The following is a 22,221-nucleotide window of genomic DNA, read 5'->3' on the forward strand; positions in this document are numbered from 1 at the left end:
TTTGAGTCTCTAACCAACTTGTTCATTGCAGTCTGAACTTAATTCAATATGTGAGACTAAATATATGCCCTATATGAACTTTTATAAATTAAAACACACACACAAAACAGAATAAAAAAATAGTTTATTGATCTGGTTTGGGTTTGATGAACAAGTGCCTCTTTATGTAGTTTTGTTTTAATGGTGGCATGTTTTAGAAATTTACACTGGAGTAAATTATTTTCTGATTTTGTTTTCTATCTGTGGTTAATATTTGTTTTGGTGATTCTTGGCTGCTTAGACTTTTGATTAAATCCCTGCTGAAAAACAAATATAATTATGACAAAATCCAATGCATCTGTTTTATTAGAAACAAAGTTTTATTAGGTGTTTTTTTAACTTAGCTTTTCAACATCTTCTGTCAATTACCACTTCTTAATAACCCTTAAATCTGCACCGCTGTATCGCAGGGAGGGAAAAGTTTATCTAGCTGTGATTTTTCAGGCCTTTTATCAGAGATCTTTCAGTCTGCTGAACTGATTCAGGAACGATGTGGTGTTTTCTTTTACGCCGTTTCGATATGTCTTCTTTGCAGCGAACAAACTCTTTATCTTGAGCCATTTCCACGTGTTGTTCGTTATTTTTCATGGGACAAAACGATGTCCTAAAAGAGAAAAAAAGAAGAAAGAAAGGCAATATTATTTACCTAAAGTGGTTGTATGTCCTGTGTGTAGAGAAGCAAGCCAGTAGATGGCGTTTAAAGCCTGTGATGCAGCTGCAGCAGGTGGTTTTCTGCTGTTAGAAAAGGCAGAAACGCTCCAAAATCTGAACAGGTTTATTCAAAAGGCCAGTTTTTTTTTTGTGTTTTTGTTGTTGTTGGGTTTTTTTTTTTTTTTTTTGAGAAAGGTACTTAAGAAAAAAAACTTGTAATACCTGACCTGCTTATATGACCTCCTGCATTTCTCATAATGCACTTACATGTTCAGTAGGAGTTTTTAAATGTTTATTACGTGACTTTATTTATCTGTTGCTGTGCACTGTGTAACCTCCTCAGCATATCATCAGTAATATGAGGCCCAAACAAACAAACAAAAACTTTTTATCAATAAAATTCATTTTAGGTGTTTACAAGTCGATACGAGTAAAATAAAAAGGACGACCTTTCACATCCAATTTGGGCAACAGATCAGAAACATGGCCGAGTATTAAAAGAGCATTGTAAAGGATGCTCTTTTAATACTCGGCAAAAAGATTTTAGGGGTAAACAGGTGCTCAGCTTGTTGTGCTGACACACAGTTCAGTCACTTGTACATTTGTCAGGGCATCAAAATGGCTGAACTATAACATCTTGGTAACATCTTAATAATTAGCTCATTTAAGGGTGCAAGAAAAAACATATGACTCTGGAGTTGGGGGACAAAAGGTTCAGGTGCTAAACTGACTGATCTGAATGTTTTTCTCTTAAAACATTTGGAGCTTTTAAAAAGGCCTCAACTCCATAAAAATAATTAATTTTCTCTTGTTCTGATAAAAGTGCAGAGTTCTGTTCAGAAAAAATATGAATAAGAACATTTTTCAGCTTCAGGATTTTCTTTATGAGCTTTGCTATGTTCAGTTAAGCAAATAATAAATATTAATAGAAATAAATACTAATAATAACACTTTGTTGTTGTTGAATGTGCACTTGGAAACATATGTGTGTAATAAATAATTTCACATCAGAATATTTCAGCCACAGTGGACAACATGTGCAGATTACATGTTGGTGTGATTGTTGGGACTGTTTGATCTTATAAAAATGTGATTCTAATGTGGTTTGAAGCACTTTGTAATGAGCAGCTGTACCTCTGCTGCGTCTCTCCTGCTTTGACGCTGATTTTTCCCAGAGTCAGTTGTGGTTTGCTCTCCTGGCCGCCCCAAGGAAAGATGGTCTGAACCCGGTTCCACATGTTCTTCCACAAATCCGACCCCTCCCATCTCAACTTGAGCAACATCAGCTCCCCCAGGTCTATGTCCAGCGTGATCAGGAAGGTGAAGGTTGTGTTACCTGAAATACCTTCATCTCTGGTGGAGAGTTCAGGGAGTGAGAGATAAAGATGAGTGATCCTGCAGATCTCCACAACACATTTTTTTCTTTTTAAATCTCAAAGTCACGACTGCATCAGTTTTAGATTTCTCTGCTTGTACTGGTTTGCCTGATGCTCCTTGATGCACGAAGATGACAAACATGTTAGAAAACAAAGCCACATTTAAATAATTTATTCCATCATGCACATTTGTAGTTTTATCTCATGCAGAAGAGCTGAGAGCCCAGCTGGTTGTCAGAAGTGATGTGAGCCCGACGGGGGTGTTTTGGTACTCACATGGTGATGGTGAGGTCTCCACTCTCCTCCTTTGTTCCAGTGAGGGAGATGGTGAGGTCTCCACTCTCCTCCTTTGTTCCAGTGAGGGAGATGGTGAGAGTGGGCTCAATCCTCTTAGTCTGATTGATAAACTGGATCCTGAACTGGTAATGATAGACTGGAAGGAAGGAGCAAAAAGCAACCAGAGAAGAAATTAATTCAGAATAGAGTATATTTTCTGTTTGTTTTCACATTTATCAGTCTGATATTTAATGTATACATATGAAGGCAACTGAATTTAGAAGATTTTTTAAAAGCAACCCTAAAAAAAATGCACTTTCAGTGTAAAGAGTAAAAAATATTAATTTTGCACTAATATTCTTTTGTTAAATGTTAATCTATTAGAATAAGCCAACAATCAATTTTTACACTGACTTTATCTATTTTGTGTTTTCAGGAGGCATCAATTATTGTCACAATTTATTCCATCTTATTTTTTTTTTTAATTTTGTTACAGGAATAAAAATTACTTCAGTGTTAGGATTTGTGTAGAATAGAAAGACTATTCTATAAGTTAGTAGATATAAAATAAAGATCCTTTAGTTTAGTTTAGTCATTTTAAAAGTATGAGACATTTATTATCCAGACGAACACAGAACTCTCCTCTTTAAATCTCGATGCAAAAGTAAAGCAACAAAGCAAGTGTTGAACAATATGCCACACTTTTGGTCAAAAAGAAATGATGTTTTATAAAAGGTTTGGGCTCCTCTGTTGTTGTTGACTGCAGATAAATGCATGTCAGGCCGGTACATACGTTTGAAAGGCATCCGGGATCGCGTGTTCAGGAAGAGCTTCTTGCTTCTGCCTGTGCGAACCTTCCTGATGTCGTAACCCAGTGTGTTGCAGCGGTTCCTCCTGCAGTCCAAGCAGACGCCCCTGACAAAAGCCTTGTTGTTGCTGCACATGTAGGCCGTGCTCTGCTTGTCTTTGTTCAGCAGAGAGTCAATGAACAGATGGACGGAGCGCTCGTGAGCACATTTCACTGTCTGTTCAAAGCCTATGTGAAGACAGAAAGATGAGGCATTTTTCTAATTGTTTTACTTTCTGATGATGAGTCAGACCCATATTTGTGGACTTAATTCATCATCATCAAATCCTGGCATCTATCTGCCTGTTTCCCCGTCACATCCTCACATTATGTACCACAGCTCTGAGTGGACTCTTGTAGCCTGAGGGCAGCTCAGCTCAAAGCACATGTTGCCAATTAACTCCTGAGGATGAGATGCTTTAATGTGGATATCACTGTCATATTGTGCAGATCTGTGTTTGATTAAGAGGCACCATCAGTTCTCCTGGGCCACTTCTGTGGGACAGTAGGGAATTAAATGCATCAACATAAAGTCAGAATGAGAAGCTGTCGCCCCAAGATAAAGCATCCAAACCAGTGTTTTGATTTGGCAAGATGAAATAGGAAAATAATGTTATGATACAGAAGACAAAACAAAGAAACCCAGATATCTTTAAGCAGCTGAAGGCTGTGAATGACACTATATAGTAATAGAAAGCTGTAAAACTTGTCTAAGGACAGAAAAAACTGATCCTATCAGACTACGGATCCTACAGACACAAAAACCTATAGGTTTTGTTCAGACTTGTACTGTTTACCTAAAAAAATAGATTCAAAATGATCCCAAAGTTTAAATTAAACTCTTTGTCCTCTCCTAACAGAGTTTGAACATTTGTAGCTTAAAAATAAAACCACACAAGAAATATGTGGGTGAAAAAATTGACAATTTGAAGTCTAATCTCTATTTTCAACAACACATTTTTTATTTAAAACTGGGCTCAAGAATTGTAGGAACTCAAAAAATGTTTCTGGACCAATTCATTAAACCCAGACAACAAAAGAAAGCTGTTTTATTTCATTTTACTTCATAATTTTTTCCTATTTTCATGATTTTGTTTTTATTATCTTATTTTGTTGTTTTTTATTTGTTTATACATACAGTAACTAGAGATCTAAAAATATGTTAAAAATGTTAAAGATTTTGCCATCAGGAACTTAAATGAGCATAAAGAGGGAAACTTGCAGCTCTTGATTCTTTTCTCTCTCTTGTCAAAATGATAACAACATATAGTATTATTTAAATTGGTGTCCAGTGTCATACCAGATATCCCGTACTCGCTTATGTGTTCGTAGATATTGTGAAGGTTACACCCCGGCTGAAAGTCTCCTCCGTTGGGGTAAAAGTCATAATGTGCCACAGCTTGCTTGATGCCCACGCTGAAGCCCAAGCGTTCGTGGGTGAAGGTGTGGATGGCGTCCACAAACTCTGCATCATCAGGAGAAAGTCTGTCTGTGGGGGACATGCCTTCGAACAGAGGCCCTGCTGGATCCAGGCCTGGATGTTGTTGTAGAATACAGAAACACACACACAATTTTTATTTTATCTTTATTTTTTTACAAATAACCAAAAAAAAACAATATAATGATCGTTGAACCAGGGAAAGAGTATTTGTTCAGGTTTGTTACTTTTTGCATCATCTCTTCCTTTTAGCTACACTCTTAAGTGTTTTGGAACTGATGAAACCAGTTGTTGCACTAATAAAAATACTTTTTCATTTCCCCTTAAATTTAGTTGCTGAACAGTTCTGAACTTTCTCTGCACACCTTTTGTACTGTGTGCAGGATGCATGCATTGTCCTGCTAAAAAACACAAAACCTTCACAGAAAAAGTCACCTAAACAGCAGCCTGCGTATCCTGTGTGTTGTGTTGATAATTATTAATGGATTCTTCACAGTTTTCGCCCCCAATACCTAACTTCCTGGTAGTTTAACTGTAGTCTGTTCAGGACAGTTTGCATCTTCTTGGTCTGTCTGAAAATCTTCATATTTCTAGAGAAGGTTTTAACTTGCATTGTGCATTTAATGTAACAGAATTAAAAACTTTCATTTTAGGATTAGAAATATTATTAATTTGTTGTAATTTTCTCAGTCCCTGCAGTGTTGTGAGCAGTTATTATTTCTGAAAGCATTTAAATCTCTTCATGCTTCTTATTTTCCCCAACCAATCAGTTGTGACATGTTCCACCAGGTGTATTTACTACTTTCATCAAAATAAAATAAAAAATTGTGATTCAAATTAATTATTTTTATGCTTTTATTCATATTGTTGTCATAAAACATATTTTAGAAATTAGTCTATGTTTAATTTTGGTCATTCATGGTATGTTTAAATTATGACTAAATATAATACTCACCGGTAATTCTGCCAATTTTCTCCGAACCTTCCAGAAAACTTCCAGCAAATCCAGATATATGAGCGCCCAGGCTGTAGCCAATCAGATGAGCCTTTCTGACTGAATACTGGTACGTTTCCTAGAGGTTTATAACACATATAACACTTAAATAAATGCACAGTGGTTAATGTGGAGTTTTCAGTATGAAATGTACTTACTTGAGGAAAGTTTACTTTATTTCATGATTAAAAATGAAGGTTCCCTGCAGAAACAAACAAACAGAAGTCTGACCTGAAGTTTCTGCAGCAGGTGAGCGATGTCTTTCCCCACAGTGCGAGTGCTCTGTACTGCAGTGGGATAGTGCTGACAAGCCATGGACATCCAGTCGGTGATCACCACATTAACATTTACAAGGTTTGTCTTGAGAGAGGAGGCCATCCTGAGCACCCAGCTCTCCATCATCCCATCCACCTTAAAAAGAAGGAAAGATGTTTTTGTAAATAAAAAAAGAGATAAATAAAGTCTATTTAGTTCAGTTAGACAAAAATTCTGCTTTTGAGCGTCACATAAGTAAAACAAAATGTATATTTTATTTTAAAATTTTTCATTTTTTCCAACATCATCATGCTTTTGAACGTGCTTCAGTTGCTGAAGCCCTGTTCTGTTCTGTGCTCAGTGAGGTGTAAAGAAGTTGACCTTACCGACCACCCATGAGTGATGATGATGAGGGGATTACTGCTGTTGAAGCCACAGGAGGTGAGAGTTTGCAGCTGCAGAAGGTCCAGCGTGCAGGTGTCCTCACCTCCTAAAAAGAGCCTGAAGACTGACCTGCTGACATGTGGCCCTTTCACCCTCAGGACGGCCCTCTCTGCCGGGTCCCACACATCTCAGAAATCAGACAGCAGCAGAGTTATCTGTTTGTTCTCTTTGATTTCTTTCTTTTCAAATTGTTTACTGGATATGTTTACTTTGGGGTAAATAATTACAAGTTTCCACTCTAGATCAGCGGAGCTCTTAATGCGAAAATACAACAATTTGACAGTAAACGGAGAGTGTGTCTTTTACACTTAGACTGTAGCCTGAAAAACAGTTTTATTCTGGTTTCTGATGTGAAGTTCATTTTAAAAGAACAAGAAGACTCAAACAGGCCCAAACAGTCTTTGCTTTTGTCTTCACTGCAACAGAAGTTTATTTATATGGACACAAAAGAACCGTTTTAAATCCTAACTGTGTGATGGAGGGCTCTGATCCAGAGTTTTGTAAAATTACAAATTGTTGACTGTGATTGCCACATTTTGGCATCAATGAAATGAATGAAGTGTTTGTGAGTATTTTGATCTTTGTGTAAATCAAACAAATAGCAGCAGAAGCTGTATTTACAGACTAACAATAGCTGCCAAAATTATGCTTCATCATTTTCTGACAAAACACTCTTTTCAGTTTTATTGAGCACAGATTGTGCAGGTAGACTTTTTTTTCCAAATCAGCACGTTTATCCTAAATTTTGGGGCTCAAGTTTAAGAGGAGAAAAGACAGCACTCTTCCCAAGTGATAGTTCAGATCTTTCGAAATGGGGTTCTCCAGAAAGGTTATGAATCATTAATATCTTACCTGTTGAAGATAACTCTTTAAACAACCTCAGTTTGATTGATTAGTTTAAATCTGTCCAGGTTGGTGAGCAAACAGTTAATCTGAGTAGGACCAAGACCAAAGTAGACTGTTCTGAAAAAAAATGATAAAGGTTCATGCAAACACTTTTACGGTTATTTATAGGTTCAAATAGTGGCAGGTGCAGCTAGCTGTAGCACTTCTTTTGCAGCCTGGGGCACGTCTTGCAGGATTATCATGATATTTAAATATACCAACAGTAATGTAATGCGATGTTGTTGGTTTAGTCAGAATTAAACAATTTCTCTAAACCTAGGTCATTCAAAACGCTATCTACAACAGGTAAGATATTAATTGTTCATAACCTTCTCACAGAACCCCACTTCAAAAGATCTTAACTATACCTTTAATGTAAAACTCATTGTACACTTTGAAAATCACTTAGGAAAATCGAGTCCTGATGTTAAAATTCTATTCTGAAATAGTTTGAGAAAATGTACACACATTAATTTGACATAAAATTTAAATATAAAGCTAAAAAACATCTGAAGGAACATTAGGTTTAAAACATTAGGTTTTTCTGTGCATTTTAAAATTAAAACGAGACAGCATAATGTAAAACTATCTGAAAAGTGCGTTCAGCTTTTCTGTTTGAACCATAAAACTAATCACACGTTTTCAATCCATCTATACTTAAATACATCTAAAATATAAAATATTATTTTGTCTTTCCATTTTATTTGTAAGTTACACTTATCTGTTATTTAGGAAGTTAAAACAGGGCAACAAATGTTTGTTATAAGACATTTTAGTAATCCTCTGATCCTTACCTGCTCTGCTTCCTCTGATTTTCTTCCCCTCACTGAGGTGATAAATAATAAGCAAACAGCACAAGATTTTGAGCACAGACATGATGTCACAGACACTTTGGTAATTCCTCAAAACCAGCTTTTTATGTGGGGGAAATGCAGGTGTAGAAGCTCTTTCAAAGAAGCCTCATTTCCTGTCCTGAGATGTAAAAATCAGATCATTGTGTCGCCCTGAGGAGACAGAGAGGAGACACCAGAAGTCATGGTTTCATGGATCAGGTGGTTCTAGTCTTTACCTGATTGGCTGGGGGCCGGGTCAGACAGACTGACCACATTGTGAAAGAGCAGAGGTACAAGCAGGAAGGGAATGTGGTACAATGTGCTGACAGTGGCTTGAAGGTCGACCCAGAGTCCTAAACAAACTAAGACCACCTATGTAGGAGAAATCCTCCTCTTCTTTAACAGAAATACATGAAGAACCCACTGAAATACTTTGAGGGTTCTCAAAAAGACAAAAGATTAAACTGAAATAACATTTCCTGTGGAACTTTCCAACATTGTTACAACACATATTTGAACAGTAAGACTGTAGTACTCCGTGTACCCAGTTTACACTAAAACATAAACCCTGAGGTTGAGACCGGCTGAGGGGTGAGGCAACACCGCTGTTTACCTGAATTTACCCAGAGGGAGGCAAGAAACAGCCAGAACTTTGAGCTGTTTTGAAGTATCTCTGCTCTCGTGTTGGTTAAAGTGTCTGTATCATGCTGATGTTCAGTTTCCACCCAGTATTGTGTTGGCCCTATATTACTGTATTATGTTGTGATTATTTTTAAATATCAAATGATCGGACAGTAACTTCCGTGATTGATGACATTTCTGTAGTTTGGTTCAGTAAGTTATCTTGAAAGACAAGCCCAGCTTTCTCCTGGTGTTATCTTTTTGTTGTTTTACATCAGAGAATAGAATATTTCAGGTAAAAGAACTGCACCACCTTTTCCCTGGTCTGATTTCAAACATCAGTTTGACTGAGGTCATTGGTGGAAGTAAGATCAGTTCACAAACGGGGTTAATGATCACACCGGTGGTCATGCAGACCCTTACAATAAACATAGATGTATGTTTGTTTTTTCTGTCTGCTGGCTCCAGGAAAAGTACTTAATAAAAAATAACAAATGAACACTCATACAGTTTAAAATTTGCCCAAATCATGATTTTGATCTTAACAATGAATCCAATAGTTTAAAAGTCTATCTATCTATCTATCTATCTATCTATCTATCTATCTATCTATCTATCTATCTATCTATCTATCTATCTATCTATCTATCTATCTATCTATCTATCTATCTATCTATCTATCTATCTATCTATCTATCTATCTATCTATCTATCTATCTATCTTATTCACAGAAGCTTGATCAGGTTATCATTTATTTTTACCTAAATTTTAGGTGTAATTCTGCCAAACACCAGTTCAGATCATTTTACACATCTGGGCAAACAAGTTCAGTCTTCAACAAACACGTTCCTGTTTCTGTTACATGAAGCAGCAGAAAAACATCTCTGCTATAAATATATTCAGTAAACCTTTCGTCAACCCAACAGCAAAGAGTTAAACCACAGTTTGTCTAACTTGGGATGACAGAAGCGCCTTTGAACAGTATTGAAACTTGATAACCCTATGTGCTTTTCTAAGTAATGTGGACATACTGTACAGTGTACATACGTGGGCGCATGTGCGCGTGCATGTGTGTGTGTGTGTGCTTGTTTTGTGTGGTGGGATGAACTGTTTCAGCAGTTGACTTTCATGGACCAAAAATCAATTTAAACAGAAATAATAATTTCCAAACTAGGTTTGAAATAAGAAAAATCAAGGCAGGCTTAGTCGGATAAATAAATACTCCTGTGAGGTTGGCTTGGAATCCACAATACTTGAGCCATTACCACATAAATATTAAATGCATCCACTTTAGACTGCATAGTTAAGAACATCATTTTTTAAAATGGAGCCGTTACAATGCAAAAAACAAAGATCTGGTTTGAAAGTAAAATACAAAAGTATTGCAGAGTAGAAACAAAACACTGAGGGCATCCTGTGACAGAAACAAGAGGCTGGTGTACTGTAGCTTGTTGTGCTGCGTTAGAAATGTAGAGTCAAAGAGACGATCCTCTGAGGATCCACTGAACCATAAACTCATCTTCATCTATTCTCCATGAAGTTACATAAGATTTCTCTGTTGACCTATTTTTTTTTTTTTTATTTCTACTCTTCTTTAGTCACTAGCATCTTGTATTGGAAAGCTGATGGTTGTAGGTTTATTCTTTAAAAAAATAGTGCCATACTCAGCACTAACCTGCCATTTGTGCTTGAATATGTGAACATATGATTCCTGCTAGAACTAGTTTTAGTCCAGTTTAGACCCAGAGACACGGATGGATTCTCTTAACCTCAAACAGCCATTTTAAATTTATTTGAAGTTTTAATTAGAATATGGTTAAGGCCAATTTCAGAAACTAAACACAGCAAAAATATCTTCAGGATGAATGTAGAAACGTGTATTTATTTACAAAAGATAAATAGATGACACAAATACATGGAGGTGTCATGATGAGTTTTGTAATATAAAAGTTAAAAGTAGCTGACATCGCTTCACTGAATTATATTTTTTATTTGTGGACAGCTCAGACATAAGTTGGTGTTTTTTTACCGAACCATTCGGCGACATGTCACACACCTGAGTACCACAAAATATTGTTTCATCTCAGACAGTTACACACCTTTTATAATACTCACATCCAAAAGTAATCACTTAAAAATAAATTTACTTCACTCAAACATACAGCAAACAGTGAAAAAGAAAATAAAAGTTGATTTAGATGGAAAACTGAGAAACATTTTGTTAAAATTCAGGACTTCAGTGATTAAATGGATTTGGGGAAAACAGACCTAAAACGATAATTATCAATATAAGACCTCACAGCAAAACAAGTTTTTCTGTTTCACAAAACGAAAAATTAAACTCCAGTGTGATTGGCCAAACCTCTGTGCTCCTGTAAAAGGACAAAACGTTCACAGCAATAAAACTTATTAATAGAAACCTTCAGGTGACACATTAGTCACATTTATTTGTTTACAGACCTTCAGGTTCCTGACAGTGATGCTTATAATCTGATTTTTTTTTTCAATGTGAGTGAAAAGTCATCATTATGAAACACAACTTGTTTTGGGTTTTTTTTTCATTTTGCTTCACATTTTCAAGCAACAATGTGGCTTTTATTTATTGTTGCACTAGTTTTGTGTTTATCACATAACTGACCTCATTTAGCTCCATTTTTCCATGTGAAGCCCATATGTGTGTCTTAGTTATAACACAATCAGGAAATCATTTGCAAAAGTTTGTGCTTTAAACTAAGTCCTCATCTTCTCTCCCAGTCAGCTGACAGAAATATTCTCTGTTATGGCTTTTTATTAGAAAGGGTGTTTGCAATAAAAATGTCTAAGACACAGCTTTAAAAGAGAATTTTACATCACAAAACTTTAAAACTTTAGTGTAAAAGTAAGAAATACCAAAGAGTACTAGTTTTAAGGTTGGAATTTCTAAATAGGTGGTATAAAAACAATAAGAATTAAAAAGCAATAAAACAATCAGTCATATATTATTTTACAAGCATGCAAAAGACGGAATAAAACAGAAAATGAAAGTTGCAAAAGACATAACAATAACTAAAAAACATTTATATTAATTACTATTCGGTATATACAAATTTTGTCTGATGAGCTCAGATCTGTTTCTTGAAAACTAGACTATATTAAAGGAAAATACTGTAAATGTAAAGTCTTCTAACAAAAGAAGACAACCCCAATCAGGAGACTGTATATAATGTTGCATAGCTACTGCGTGATGCAAATGTGAATTATATTTTTTAATCCAGTTAATAATTAAAGAGTCTGAGACGAATAGAGCCTGCAGCCATGTTGTAGATTTGTGCGTTCACATCTGTTTCCCAAACTTTAACTCAGTGCAATAACTTCATATTTGTCCTGAATGTTGTTGTCCGCCTGTCTCTCAGGTTCATGTTGGTGCAGCTCGATGAAGACAAAGTAAATCCCAGCTCCGACCGCTCCACCCACCATGGGTCCTGCCACAGGAATCCACCACCAGCAGCCTCCAGCTCTGCAGACAGTCAGTACATAACAAAATAAAATTGGTGAAACTGCATCATGTAAAAACTTGAGCTTCTTATTCTGCACATTTACTTTACGGTTCCTAATGCAGTTCTATTTCAAATGTTTTTGTTAGAACCTAATGTTAGAGACTGGTTTTCATATTTTCATTTGGCTCTGCACCCCTGGTTGTGAGTTTCTTTTTGTAACTTCTGTGTTACTCTATTCTTAATCAAGACAAACTTAATTAAAAGTAAATTTTATAGTTTTCAAAACTAATAAGAGTACAAATACTCAGTTACTTGTGTAAATGTAATTTGCTCCTTTTCACCATTTGAGCCCAGTCAGAAATGTTAGAGAGTTGCATCATGGGTAAAATTTTCAATTGACCACCAGGAAAAGTTTTTTGAAACAGTGTCTTTAAAATTAGTTTATGGAGGTCTTCATTATGGGGTAAACATATATAACTGCCTAAAGCCCAATTTCTGAAGTCTTTTTCACGGAGGGAATAAATATAAACAGAGGATAAAGATTTAACAAGTTCTTGTTGCTTCACTGTTGGCCCAACTCTTTTAAATCTATCCTCTCTATTTTTGTGGATGCTCTAATTTCTTAAAATTGCAGAAGAAAACTGCAACAGAACAGGTCTGTATCTTGTGTATTTACTCTGCATGTCTGGTACCTACGTATCCTACCTGAAACAAGTTACACACTTAACCCAGATTACAGTTAAGTCCCATTAGAAGCGCTGTTTGTTGGGCGTGTGTCCATGTTTCTCCTTCTGATCATTTAGACTCGTTTACTGAGCACGAGGGGGATTATAAGGAGTTGCAGATCAGTGTGTCTAAACAGGCTTTCAATGGAGCTGAAGGTAAACAAGGATCTGAATGAGTCATGTGTCTCTCAGGAAACAGACTGGAGGAAAGGAAGCGTCTGGATTAGAGACCTAAATCTCTGGTTGCTGCTAAGATGATCAAAGCAGCAGACAGCCTCCCTCTAAGTCACAGAGATGTCTACGTGCTGGAAAATAATGTCATGTTTATAATAAATGTGACAAGATTGTTCCAGATTTAGCATTCATTTGATAATATGAACTTGATTATATGAAGAGATTATGTGAATCAAAGCAATCTCTTTATTTTTGTGAAATTTTAGTACATGAATTGTATTGGCAAATAGTAGATTACTGAAGATAGCCTCTATACCACTCTATATATATCCCCTCCAGCCATTTCATATTGTGTTATATTCAAGCTACACCAATAATGCTGCCTTCAAAGATTGTGTTATACACACTTTTAACTCAGGTCTGCACATTCCAAAGACGTCATTATTGTCCAAGCAGTGTTTTGTTCTTACTTTGACAACCAAAACAACCTTTCTCTCTATGCCTTTAGACACTGACATGCACAGACGCTTTCAGGTTCAGGGGTTAAAAAGATTGGTCCAGTGCAGGGTCAAGGATGACGGGCACAGAGGGCAAAGGCGCAAACAGCATGTATTTACCAATGATCAAAACAAAGAGCCTGACATGGGGTGGGGGGTGACCAGAGGAAGGTGTTCCAGCTTTCCATGGATCACACTACTTTGTTTCTGCATGAATTAAACCCTAAATATTAAAGGAGGGAATCAATCCAGTGAAACCAAGCTTGAGAAGAACTGAAGTTTCTGTTCAGGTCACAGAACTGTGGCTCCATATTTTAACATTTCAAAGACAGCTAAATCTTAATAAAAGCCTGCCGGAAAAAGCTCCATTTTGTTTTCATGATTTGAAAATGCTTCCCTTGGTATCCTTTGGGATGAGGGAAAACAAAGTCTGCTGTGTATGAACTAATCAGTTTATATATGAAGCATGATAGCTTTGTTTGCACTTTGTTCAAAGTCCAAAGTGACAGTAAAAGAAGGAGGCACCTTGTTCTCTTCTCCTGCTAGCAACATTCAGATGTAAGTGTACAAATTTATGACATCAGGTAGAAATGTTGCTTCATAGTGTGAATAAACTAAACTATAATCAGCAAGTGGTGGTGAAGTTTTACACAGATGTAATAAACTAAGAAGTTGTGGCAAAACTGAAGCAAAACTGAGCAAGAAGATACGAACAAACACAAAACCTTCTGGTTAAAAGGTAAACATGGTTCCTTCAAACAAGCATTGAAGCATTTAACCAATTCTGTGCTAATTTCTTCTCTTTTTTCATTTTTTGCTGCAAGTTAATTTTTACTTGTTCAATACAAAGACTTTGTCATCTGTGGCATTTACTTATGAACCAAATTAACACAAACCAGATCAGATCCAGCTGTGATTTCAGGGAGAGACTGAGGAGCTTACAATTCTGTTCTTTTGGTGATAAACTTTTTAATAATTTATGTTTATATGCAGGGAAACATTCCCTGTGCGCTCTGGTTCTAAAGCTTGCTTTTATAATGCAGGAAGCGCATTGTATTTAAAATATTCATTCAGGTTGTGATGAACAGAGTGTTTCTCTTCATATGAGATCTTGTCCATCCAAAAGATGAACTAAATGGTGACTTCTATTTTTTTACTTTTTTCTTGTAAAGTTTGGGGGGACAATCATATCATATTCTTGGACGATTAATGCTCTGAAATGGTGCAAAAGGTGATCACAGGTGTTGTTTTAAAATTACCTGAACACCTCCATGCCCCACCCGGCCACAGCTGTGAAAAGGCGCGGGCCGAGGTCTCGAGCCGGGTTTATTGGGTAGCCACAGTTCAGACCCATGGAAACCCCGATGGCCATGATGGTCAGGCCGATACACAGGGGCTCCATGCCTTTCGGGGCGCCAATGTTCTTCCTGTCAGTGATGGCCAGGATGCACAGGATCAGTACACCAGTTGAAATAACCTTGAAAACAGAAACATCAAGTACTTTACATAATTTATTTCATACACATTTATCTTAGTGCAAACGTTATTACAACAAATAGGTGACAACTTAGGCGGATGGAGCCTTTCAGAGCCGGTTGTTCAACTGTTTCACTAAAGATGCATGAATAAAACATCACATTTTATTGTGAATCTGGTTTACATCCACTGACACTGGCCTTAGTGCAGGACCCCCGCCTGAACTGCCCTTTAGCTTTGCTTTAGTTGTTGTATTTGCTTTTAAGAGAATGTTTTGGAGTCATGTCATCTGCTGCAGTGACCTGTGCCCTGTGTTTTTCTAAGCTTATTAATGGACCTTTCACCTGGTTTCAGTTTATATAAGAGAGACAGATTTACACTCCAGCCATATGGCTGGGCATTTGAAAAATGCTCCCAGTTCTATTAACAAGAAATTTAGTTTTACTATTTATTTAATTTTTATAGTGTGCATTATTTAAAATGTTTATTTTGTTTGACTGTTGAGTTTTGATAACTAACAACACCGAAACACACCATGCTTTATTTTATTGAAATATCTTTTAAAATTGTATGATGAGTAATTGAAATGTAACTCACTGAAATACAAACAATTAAAAATAACTGTTTTCTTCTCACATACAACAGAAAAAGAGGAAAACTATTTAAAAACAAACAATTCACTCAAGATTCAGAAACTTTTTTAACGTTTCTGACCGCTTACATGACATGAGCTGTGTGAGCGGTCAGAAGGCAGGAGGAGGATGGATGAAGAACAAAGATACAGCAAAAGCAGAAAGTCTGGTAACCAAATCCAAAATGTTCGAGGCGAGCAGTTGGCAAAAACCTGCCTCGACAAAAGAAGACGTACAGAGATGAGGATCTGACAAAGGCCTACTGAAAAGCTGAAAGAAGATACTGTATGTTGAGGGAGCTAAAGTCCGACAAAGAGCAGGTGTGCTTCAGTAACTGAGATCTGAGGGAAGCAGGAAACCGAACCAACCGAGAGAAACAGCCGCAGATATAAAATAAAAAAAAGATCAAAGAATATGGAAACACAAAAACATGGAAAACCGAGGAAGAAGTCACATGTAACCAAATCTCGACACGTTCTCTTCATCAGTCTATCTCTATTTCTTTAATGGCTTTTTTAAAACCATGTTTTATGCACCCTTTTTTAAAAAAAGGTTTTCTAAACCTTATCAAAAGTGAAAAAAACTTTAACTTTTTTTAGCCAGCACAAGAAAGTTTTCAGTTTCTTTAGTGACCGACATTAGAGGATCGTATTTAAAAACTGTAATTTAAAAGATGGGAGATGTAATAAAATTGTAAAAACACATTTATTTCACTTCCCTTTTTTGGTAGTGGAACATAATACAGCAGGGACTATACTATACTGTAAGTATTAGTTATCTAGTATGCACCAGGCTGTGTTATGCATTGCTATCTTTTATTTTTATTAGTTTAAATTTATTAAATACTATAAAGATTATCAATGAAGACACCAAAATTAATTTTTCTTTGTAGTGTCTGTAAACTAAAGATTCAAAAGAATTAACAGATTACAGCACTAATATATGTCGCATTTTAGAAAACATCTGTTTTTTGCAGGTGGATTTTGTATTGTATTGTTTTAAAAATTGTCAGCTGTCCTTTTTTCTGCTTTATGTTTTCATGACCACTCCACCCCACAATCCCCACCTCCCCCCAGGAGAGACCAAAAAGCACAAAGCAGGTACAAACAGTAACCAGAGGCATTTATTCTCATTTCTTTTTGTTATTATTATTATTTTGAGCATTGTACAGTATATTTGTAGCATTTGGATGTAGAAAAACATGACTATAATCCAGCGTAATACTGATTTTCTCTTGGTTTTTTCTTAAATAGTCCAGGTTTTTCTGTGTGTGCAACCAGAAAACATACTTAAAACACAATGTGAGCTTCTTTCTTTGGTTAGTTTTGTTAAATAAATAATGTACTGTTAATCACATTTAAATAGAGGACAAACAAATGTTACAATGAAGAACTTACCTGATCAACAAACCCGTTTAAGACTGAGAGATGTTGTGCAGGATAAGATGCGAATATATTAGCCGTAGCATTTGCTCCAGTAACTCTGAACTCTCCATTGGTGTAGTCTATCAAAGCATCTGTGGAGGAGAAATTTTACTTAAGATAAATTAATACAATGAATCATTTATTTTGAGTTTTGCACTCACCGTAATACAACCCAAAGACAGCACAGGATCCAGCAAACGCTCCCAGGAACTGCGCCAGCACGTACACGGGGAACTTCTTCAGAGGTAGCTTCCCCAGAATCACCATGGCCAGAGAGACAGCAGGGTTCACATGGGCTCCTGAAGTCATGAGTACAACCAGGAAACTTTAACTGTACGCTTCAGGATTTTAAGAATATGTGTAAAACCCCCCAAAAATGGAAACATTACAAAAAGTGGTAAAAGTTATATGACTCAAAACAAAAATAAACAGGTTTTGTTTTCTATAAGACGAATAATACCCATTGTTACTTCCCAACAACCTGACCAACTTTTACACACAACAAAATATTTAGTTTCTTGATTCTAACAAGTTAAAGTGCTTTAAAAGTGACTGAAAAAAGTCATCAGATATACATAAAATGAGACATTAATACTCAACTTGTTGTATTTTATAAGTACTGTATGTGTGTGTATTTGTCTGTAGTGTTAGCAAAATATCTCATTACTCATTAGAAAAAATTTAGTTAAACTCAGTTAAAATTATCCATGAATGTACAACTGAATAACTTTTGGAGTCAACCTGAGTCAAGATGGCTGCCACAGCTATTCAATCTTAGCGAACCCAAAACTATCTATAACTCAGTCATTTTTGCAGATACTGAGCTGGAATCTGGTGTGGTAGTAGCTGAGAGTCATCCTCAAAACATACTTTGAGCTCCAATTGATCACATGAGATCTTTTTTTAAACTTTGGCATGCAAGGTGGTGATGGTGGTGGTGGATATGCATGCCTTCAAGGAAAGCTATTTTCATTCGAGTCCAGTCTTGTGTTAAATTTTGAAATGTAATGTAGTTTTGATCAAATGGAAAACATTTATGACCATTTTAACCATCAGTTTAAAAATAATTTTTGTCTTTTTTTTTAAGTTAGGTAAAATCATTGTGCAGCAGATTCACAAAATCAGCTAAAAACTTGTATTTATTTTTTAATTTGTTTAACTTTTTCAGCTTGTTTTATAAGTAATACTGGTTTAGTGCCCTCAGATGTGTTTTCTTGTTTTGTCCCACAAAGGCGTGTTGAACACATTCCAGCCAATTGTTACCGGGCCGTGATGGCAGTGTGAGGTCATTTATTTAACACTCCGGGATCTTGGCTTTGACCTCGACGTGGTAACACCACTGGGGGTATCAGCCATGCGCCCATTGTTAATCTCCCCATCCTGTTCACAAACACTGACCACGACAAGCAGCCAGACCTGCCCGTCTGAATTGCATCTGACATAATCTGCCTGAATCTGCTTAAGGCACACGTAGACTGCAGGTCATTAGAGTGACCATGATGTGTCACACTTTGGATACACTGTCATCTAAAATCTGAAGACTACAAAGTGAAAACAATTGTGTTTTCTTCTCCTATGGGGCCACTCTGCCAGGGAAGCCCAGAAAGCCAGGCTGGTCACACCTGCCCCCCCCTCAGCTCCACAGACCCATGCCCCTGTAAAGCTCATTAGTCCAATACCTATGATCATCTTCAGAGATGTCGTTGGACAGAAGCTTCCCACTGAGTCGTGGACCCCAGGGATAAATGGCCCAGTCATGCAGAAAAAGCTCTTCGTATATTAACCTTCTTGTCCTCAAGCTTTTCTACTCATCTTCTTAAGTCTTCCAGCTCCTTTTATTCAGGAGCCGATTGTTAAATGATCACAACAGCCATCGTTATAAACTAAATCAAGGTCTAATCTTCTCTTTAACTGAAACATTTGCCTCGTATAGTGATAAATATCTTCAAATACACCAAATAATATAAATTTTAAAACAGCTGACATCTGAAAAATGACAGAAGAATGTCCAGAAGTCACACAGAATGAACTTCTAAAGATTTAAAACAGCAAACTGGGATTTTGGAAAATGCATCTACTTACTTTATTTAACTTTTTGTGCAGTCAAACCAACTTTCCAAACTGCTTCAACTCAATAAATATCTTAATGTGAGGTCATAAAAGAGGTAATAAGCATTTTTAAATTGTAGTACAAGACGATTGCAGACAACTTTAAAGGTTCTGGCTAATGATTTTGACACAACTGAGTTGGTTACAGCCTCCTCTTTCAAACTTGATTAAGTTTTTCTTTCATCAGTTATTATGCCTTCAAATGTCACATTTAATACTCTTTTTTTGGATGATCCCTTTTCTCTTCCCAATTAGAGCTGTGAGGAGCTTTTTACAACACGTCTGCACAGTAATACCTGCACATGTAGAATGCTTTAATTACTCATCATTTATGTCTGTCAGAGCCATAAATAACCACTGAGTCCTTCCAAAAATAAATTTAGATTGTGCATGATAAAAAGTTACAAGTTTTTCTGTAAACACTTACAAGATGCAGGCAGTAGTGACCTTTTATTACCACCATTACTTTCATATTAAACGTCACTTTTAGTCCACAGAAAAGTCCGGCAAAGTTTGAAGAAGATACCTGAAACTAACTAATAAAAAAAGTGTTATTTTTCCTGAATCTTAACAGTGTGCATAGCTTCATATATGATTATATGGGTGTGTGTATAATTAGTTTCTCTTTCAGCAAACTGAAAAAATAACTGTTGTCAACTGTTGACAAAACAATTTTATAGCAAACTGGCATTGATGTCCGCATGTATGCAGGCAAAGATGAACTCAAATTCACTGACTGACAAACAAAAAAACAATTATAATAGTATGATAGTTGATTTCTAAGCAAACTGCTAAATATTTGTTGCATCAACCTTCTCAGCTGTTAAACTGTACATTTTTATCTGTATGATTGTCATTGTAAACTCATTATCTGACACTGCAGACAGTGAATATGAGTTGGTTAGTGAATGAGTGGGTTACTAAAAATCCCCAACATGATATTTGCTTGTGTTTGTGAACATGATGAAGAGGAATTTTAATTGAACTTCAGGTGCACATGTGAACAAGGCTGGACTTTCCAAAAGGTTTACTGGGGCATCAGTCCAGGGCTCTGAGGTTTACAGGCTTGTTTATGTCAGATTCTACAGTAGAACTGTACAATCTCTAAAGTTTGAACTTACATTGCTTTGTAAACTCATAAGACATTAAGTTAAAGCATTGTTTTTTGCATTACTTGTTATTTGGTTTGTTGATTTTCTGTCTCTTGTCCTTTTTCCTTTTATTGCCAAAAACTTTAAAAAGATTGGGTCCATGAAAAAAAATAGACTTTATTTTTTAGTTTGCTTGTGGTTTGTGCAGCAATAACTGATTAAAACAGTGTATTATGGCAGACTTTCTAAGAACTTTAAATGGTCTTTCTGTATTTTTTCTGTGCTTCACTTTGGAAAATCAGCTCTGCCCTGTGTGACTAGAAACCTTAAAGTTAATGTGCACATACTCAATACTGTAACTTAATGTATTAATGTATTGCATGTGAGCCACTTGTACCTGAGACTCCTCCTGCCATGTAGACAGCCATCATAACTCCCAGAGTGAAACCAATGTGGATGGTCAGCGGCTCTCCGAGAGTTTCTCGACTCAGCACCGTCTGGGCCACTGAACCGCATCCAAAGAGCTGGGACACAGACAAGAACAAAAACACAAAGAGTGGAGGTAGAAAGGCTCATTGTTTTTGATCATTCCAATTATACTTGCCATTAACACTAGCCCTCTTGTCCACAAACAGCCTCCGACTGCCACAGACAATTTGTCCAAGCTGCAGCTCAAAACAATCATTAATCCCTCACTTATTAGGTAAAGGCCTCAACTAATTTAGAGAGGGGGCAGGGGGGGGGCAAAAAAAAAAAGTGTTGAGGCGAGAGCAGTCATCCAAAAATAAAAAGGCTTGTTGTGGAAGCTGCATCACCCCTCTGATGAGCCATCAGGCATTAAAGCAGAGTCTTTTAGGAGGTGACAGGTGGAGCTGAAAGCCTGTCAGGTGGAGGTCAGGACTGCAGACTGGGAGCACAGAATCACTGAAAAGTCCTACTGTGCATTGCAAAACAACTCAGGGTAAGGACTTTTTTAAACATTCTGTATTGCAAAGTGCATCAATGATTTGCCACACTCCTTAAAATTTTGATTTTATATCCATTACCTCATAGTAAGAAGAAAATGTTGAAAATGCTCTGTAAAATTTTTAGGAATTGTAAAGAAAATAAAACAAAGTCCCATCAGTTGTTACGATTTCTTAGACTGTCAGGACTAAATTACAGGTTTATCTCTTATCATCTGTTAACAGAGACAGCAGTCAGTCCTCAGAGACTCAGTTTGACATCTTATTAGCAGACTGGCTGACAGCTTTAAAGCGTCTGTTTAAGCTGGATGACAGGTGCACAGGGAGGTATACTCACTATCAGGACAAATATCCCCAGAAATTCAGCCAGGAACTCCTTAAAGATGTCCTGCCTCAGGCCAAATTTCTCCTTCATCTTCCTCCTGCTCTCGTCTTCCATCTTTTCTGCGCCTCCTTCAGGATCTTCCTCCGAACACAACAAACAGCAAACAACTGGGATGGAGTCTGTGTGTGCGAGTCGGCGCAGGTTGTCGCCTCCCACTCACGGAGCAGCTCTGTGCGAGCTGAGGGCCACATTAAGCTCTCTGCGTCTGTTTCCCTGCATAACCACAAGGGGTCCACTTTTTTATTATCATAATGTGGGCTCTACATTCCCACACAGCCGCTGAAGACAAGATGAATTATTGATCGCATTCCAAATTCTTCTAAATATGTTCATTGTGTTTGTTGAAGTATTAAACATATATTTTTAACACATCATTGTTAGAAAACTGAGGTAAGTGAGGTGAAATTAATCACATCAGAGCTTCACTGGTGAGGGCAGGATATTTTACTAAATTCTTTATTTTGTAACCTATTAAACTTGCAAAATATTAAAATTATATTTAAAAAATGATTAACTTAGAATGCATTAATTTAAAGATAAACATGGGCAAAAATATGTGTATTTACATGAGTATAAGCTCAGAGAAAACCACATGTTTAACTATTTT

At 36.6% G+C, this 22,221-nt stretch overlaps 2 protein-coding genes across 2 annotated transcripts; both read right to left on the reverse strand.

The window, feature by feature from the left end:
• Positions 1-107: 107 nt before the first annotated feature.
• On the reverse strand, positions 108-8,247 carry lipca (lipase, hepatic a). Its single transcript, XM_017442181.3, has 9 exons — positions 8,000-8,247; positions 6,263-6,447; positions 5,853-6,032; positions 5,583-5,700; positions 4,490-4,723; positions 3,136-3,378; positions 2,343-2,499; positions 1,825-2,043; positions 108-643 (listed from the first exon to the last, which is right to left on the reverse strand). The coding sequence occupies exons 1-9, from the start codon at positions 8,079-8,081 to the stop codon at positions 466-468; spliced, it is 1,596 nt and encodes a 531-aa protein (XP_017297670.1). The 5' UTR covers positions 8,082-8,247; the 3' UTR covers positions 108-465.
• A 2,383-nt stretch (positions 8,248-10,630) lies between these two features.
• aqp9b (aquaporin 9b) lies at positions 10,631-21,780 on the reverse strand. The gene is made up of 6 exons (XM_017440501.3): positions 21,567-21,780; positions 20,662-20,788; positions 17,226-17,363; positions 17,038-17,156; positions 14,792-15,009; positions 10,631-12,156 (listed from the first exon to the last, which is right to left on the reverse strand). The coding sequence occupies exons 1-6, from the start codon at positions 21,666-21,668 to the stop codon at positions 11,994-11,996; spliced, it is 867 nt and encodes a 288-aa protein (XP_017295990.1). The 5' UTR covers positions 21,669-21,780; the 3' UTR covers positions 10,631-11,993.
• Between the last annotated feature and the right edge of the window lie 441 nt (positions 21,781-22,221).

Source organism: Kryptolebias marmoratus, linkage group LG15 (genome assembly GCF_001649575.2).
Source record: "Kryptolebias marmoratus isolate JLee-2015 linkage group LG15, ASM164957v2, whole genome shotgun sequence".
NCBI classification, from domain to species: domain Eukaryota; kingdom Metazoa; phylum Chordata; class Actinopteri; order Cyprinodontiformes; family Rivulidae; genus Kryptolebias; species Kryptolebias marmoratus.

Bases quoted from the DNA above. Each gene is read 5' to 3' on its own strand.
- lipca (XM_017442181.3), bottom strand. From the start codon at position 8,081: ATGTCTGTGCTCAAAATCTTGTGCTGTTTGCTTATTATTTATCACCTC. The intron at 5,701-5,852 runs GTCAGACTTCTG...ATAAACCTCTAG, and splicing joins ACCTGCTGCAGAAACTTCAG to GAAACGTACCAGTATTCAGT. The intron at 3,379-4,489 runs GTATGACACTGG...GTCTTCACATAG, and splicing joins AAGCGAGTACGGGATATCTG to GCTTTGAACAGACAGTGAAA.
- aqp9b (XM_017440501.3), bottom strand. From the start codon at position 21,668: ATGGAAGACGAGAGCAGGAGGAAGATGAAGGAGAAATTTGGCCTGAGG. The intron at 17,157-17,225 runs GTGAGTGCAAAA...TCTCCTCCACAG, and splicing joins TGTCTTTGGGTTGTATTACG to ATGCTTTGATAGACTACACC. The intron at 12,157-14,791 runs GTAATTTTAAAA...GACTGTCTGCAG, and splicing joins TGGGGCATGGAGGTGTTCAG to AGCTGGAGGCTGCTGGTGGT.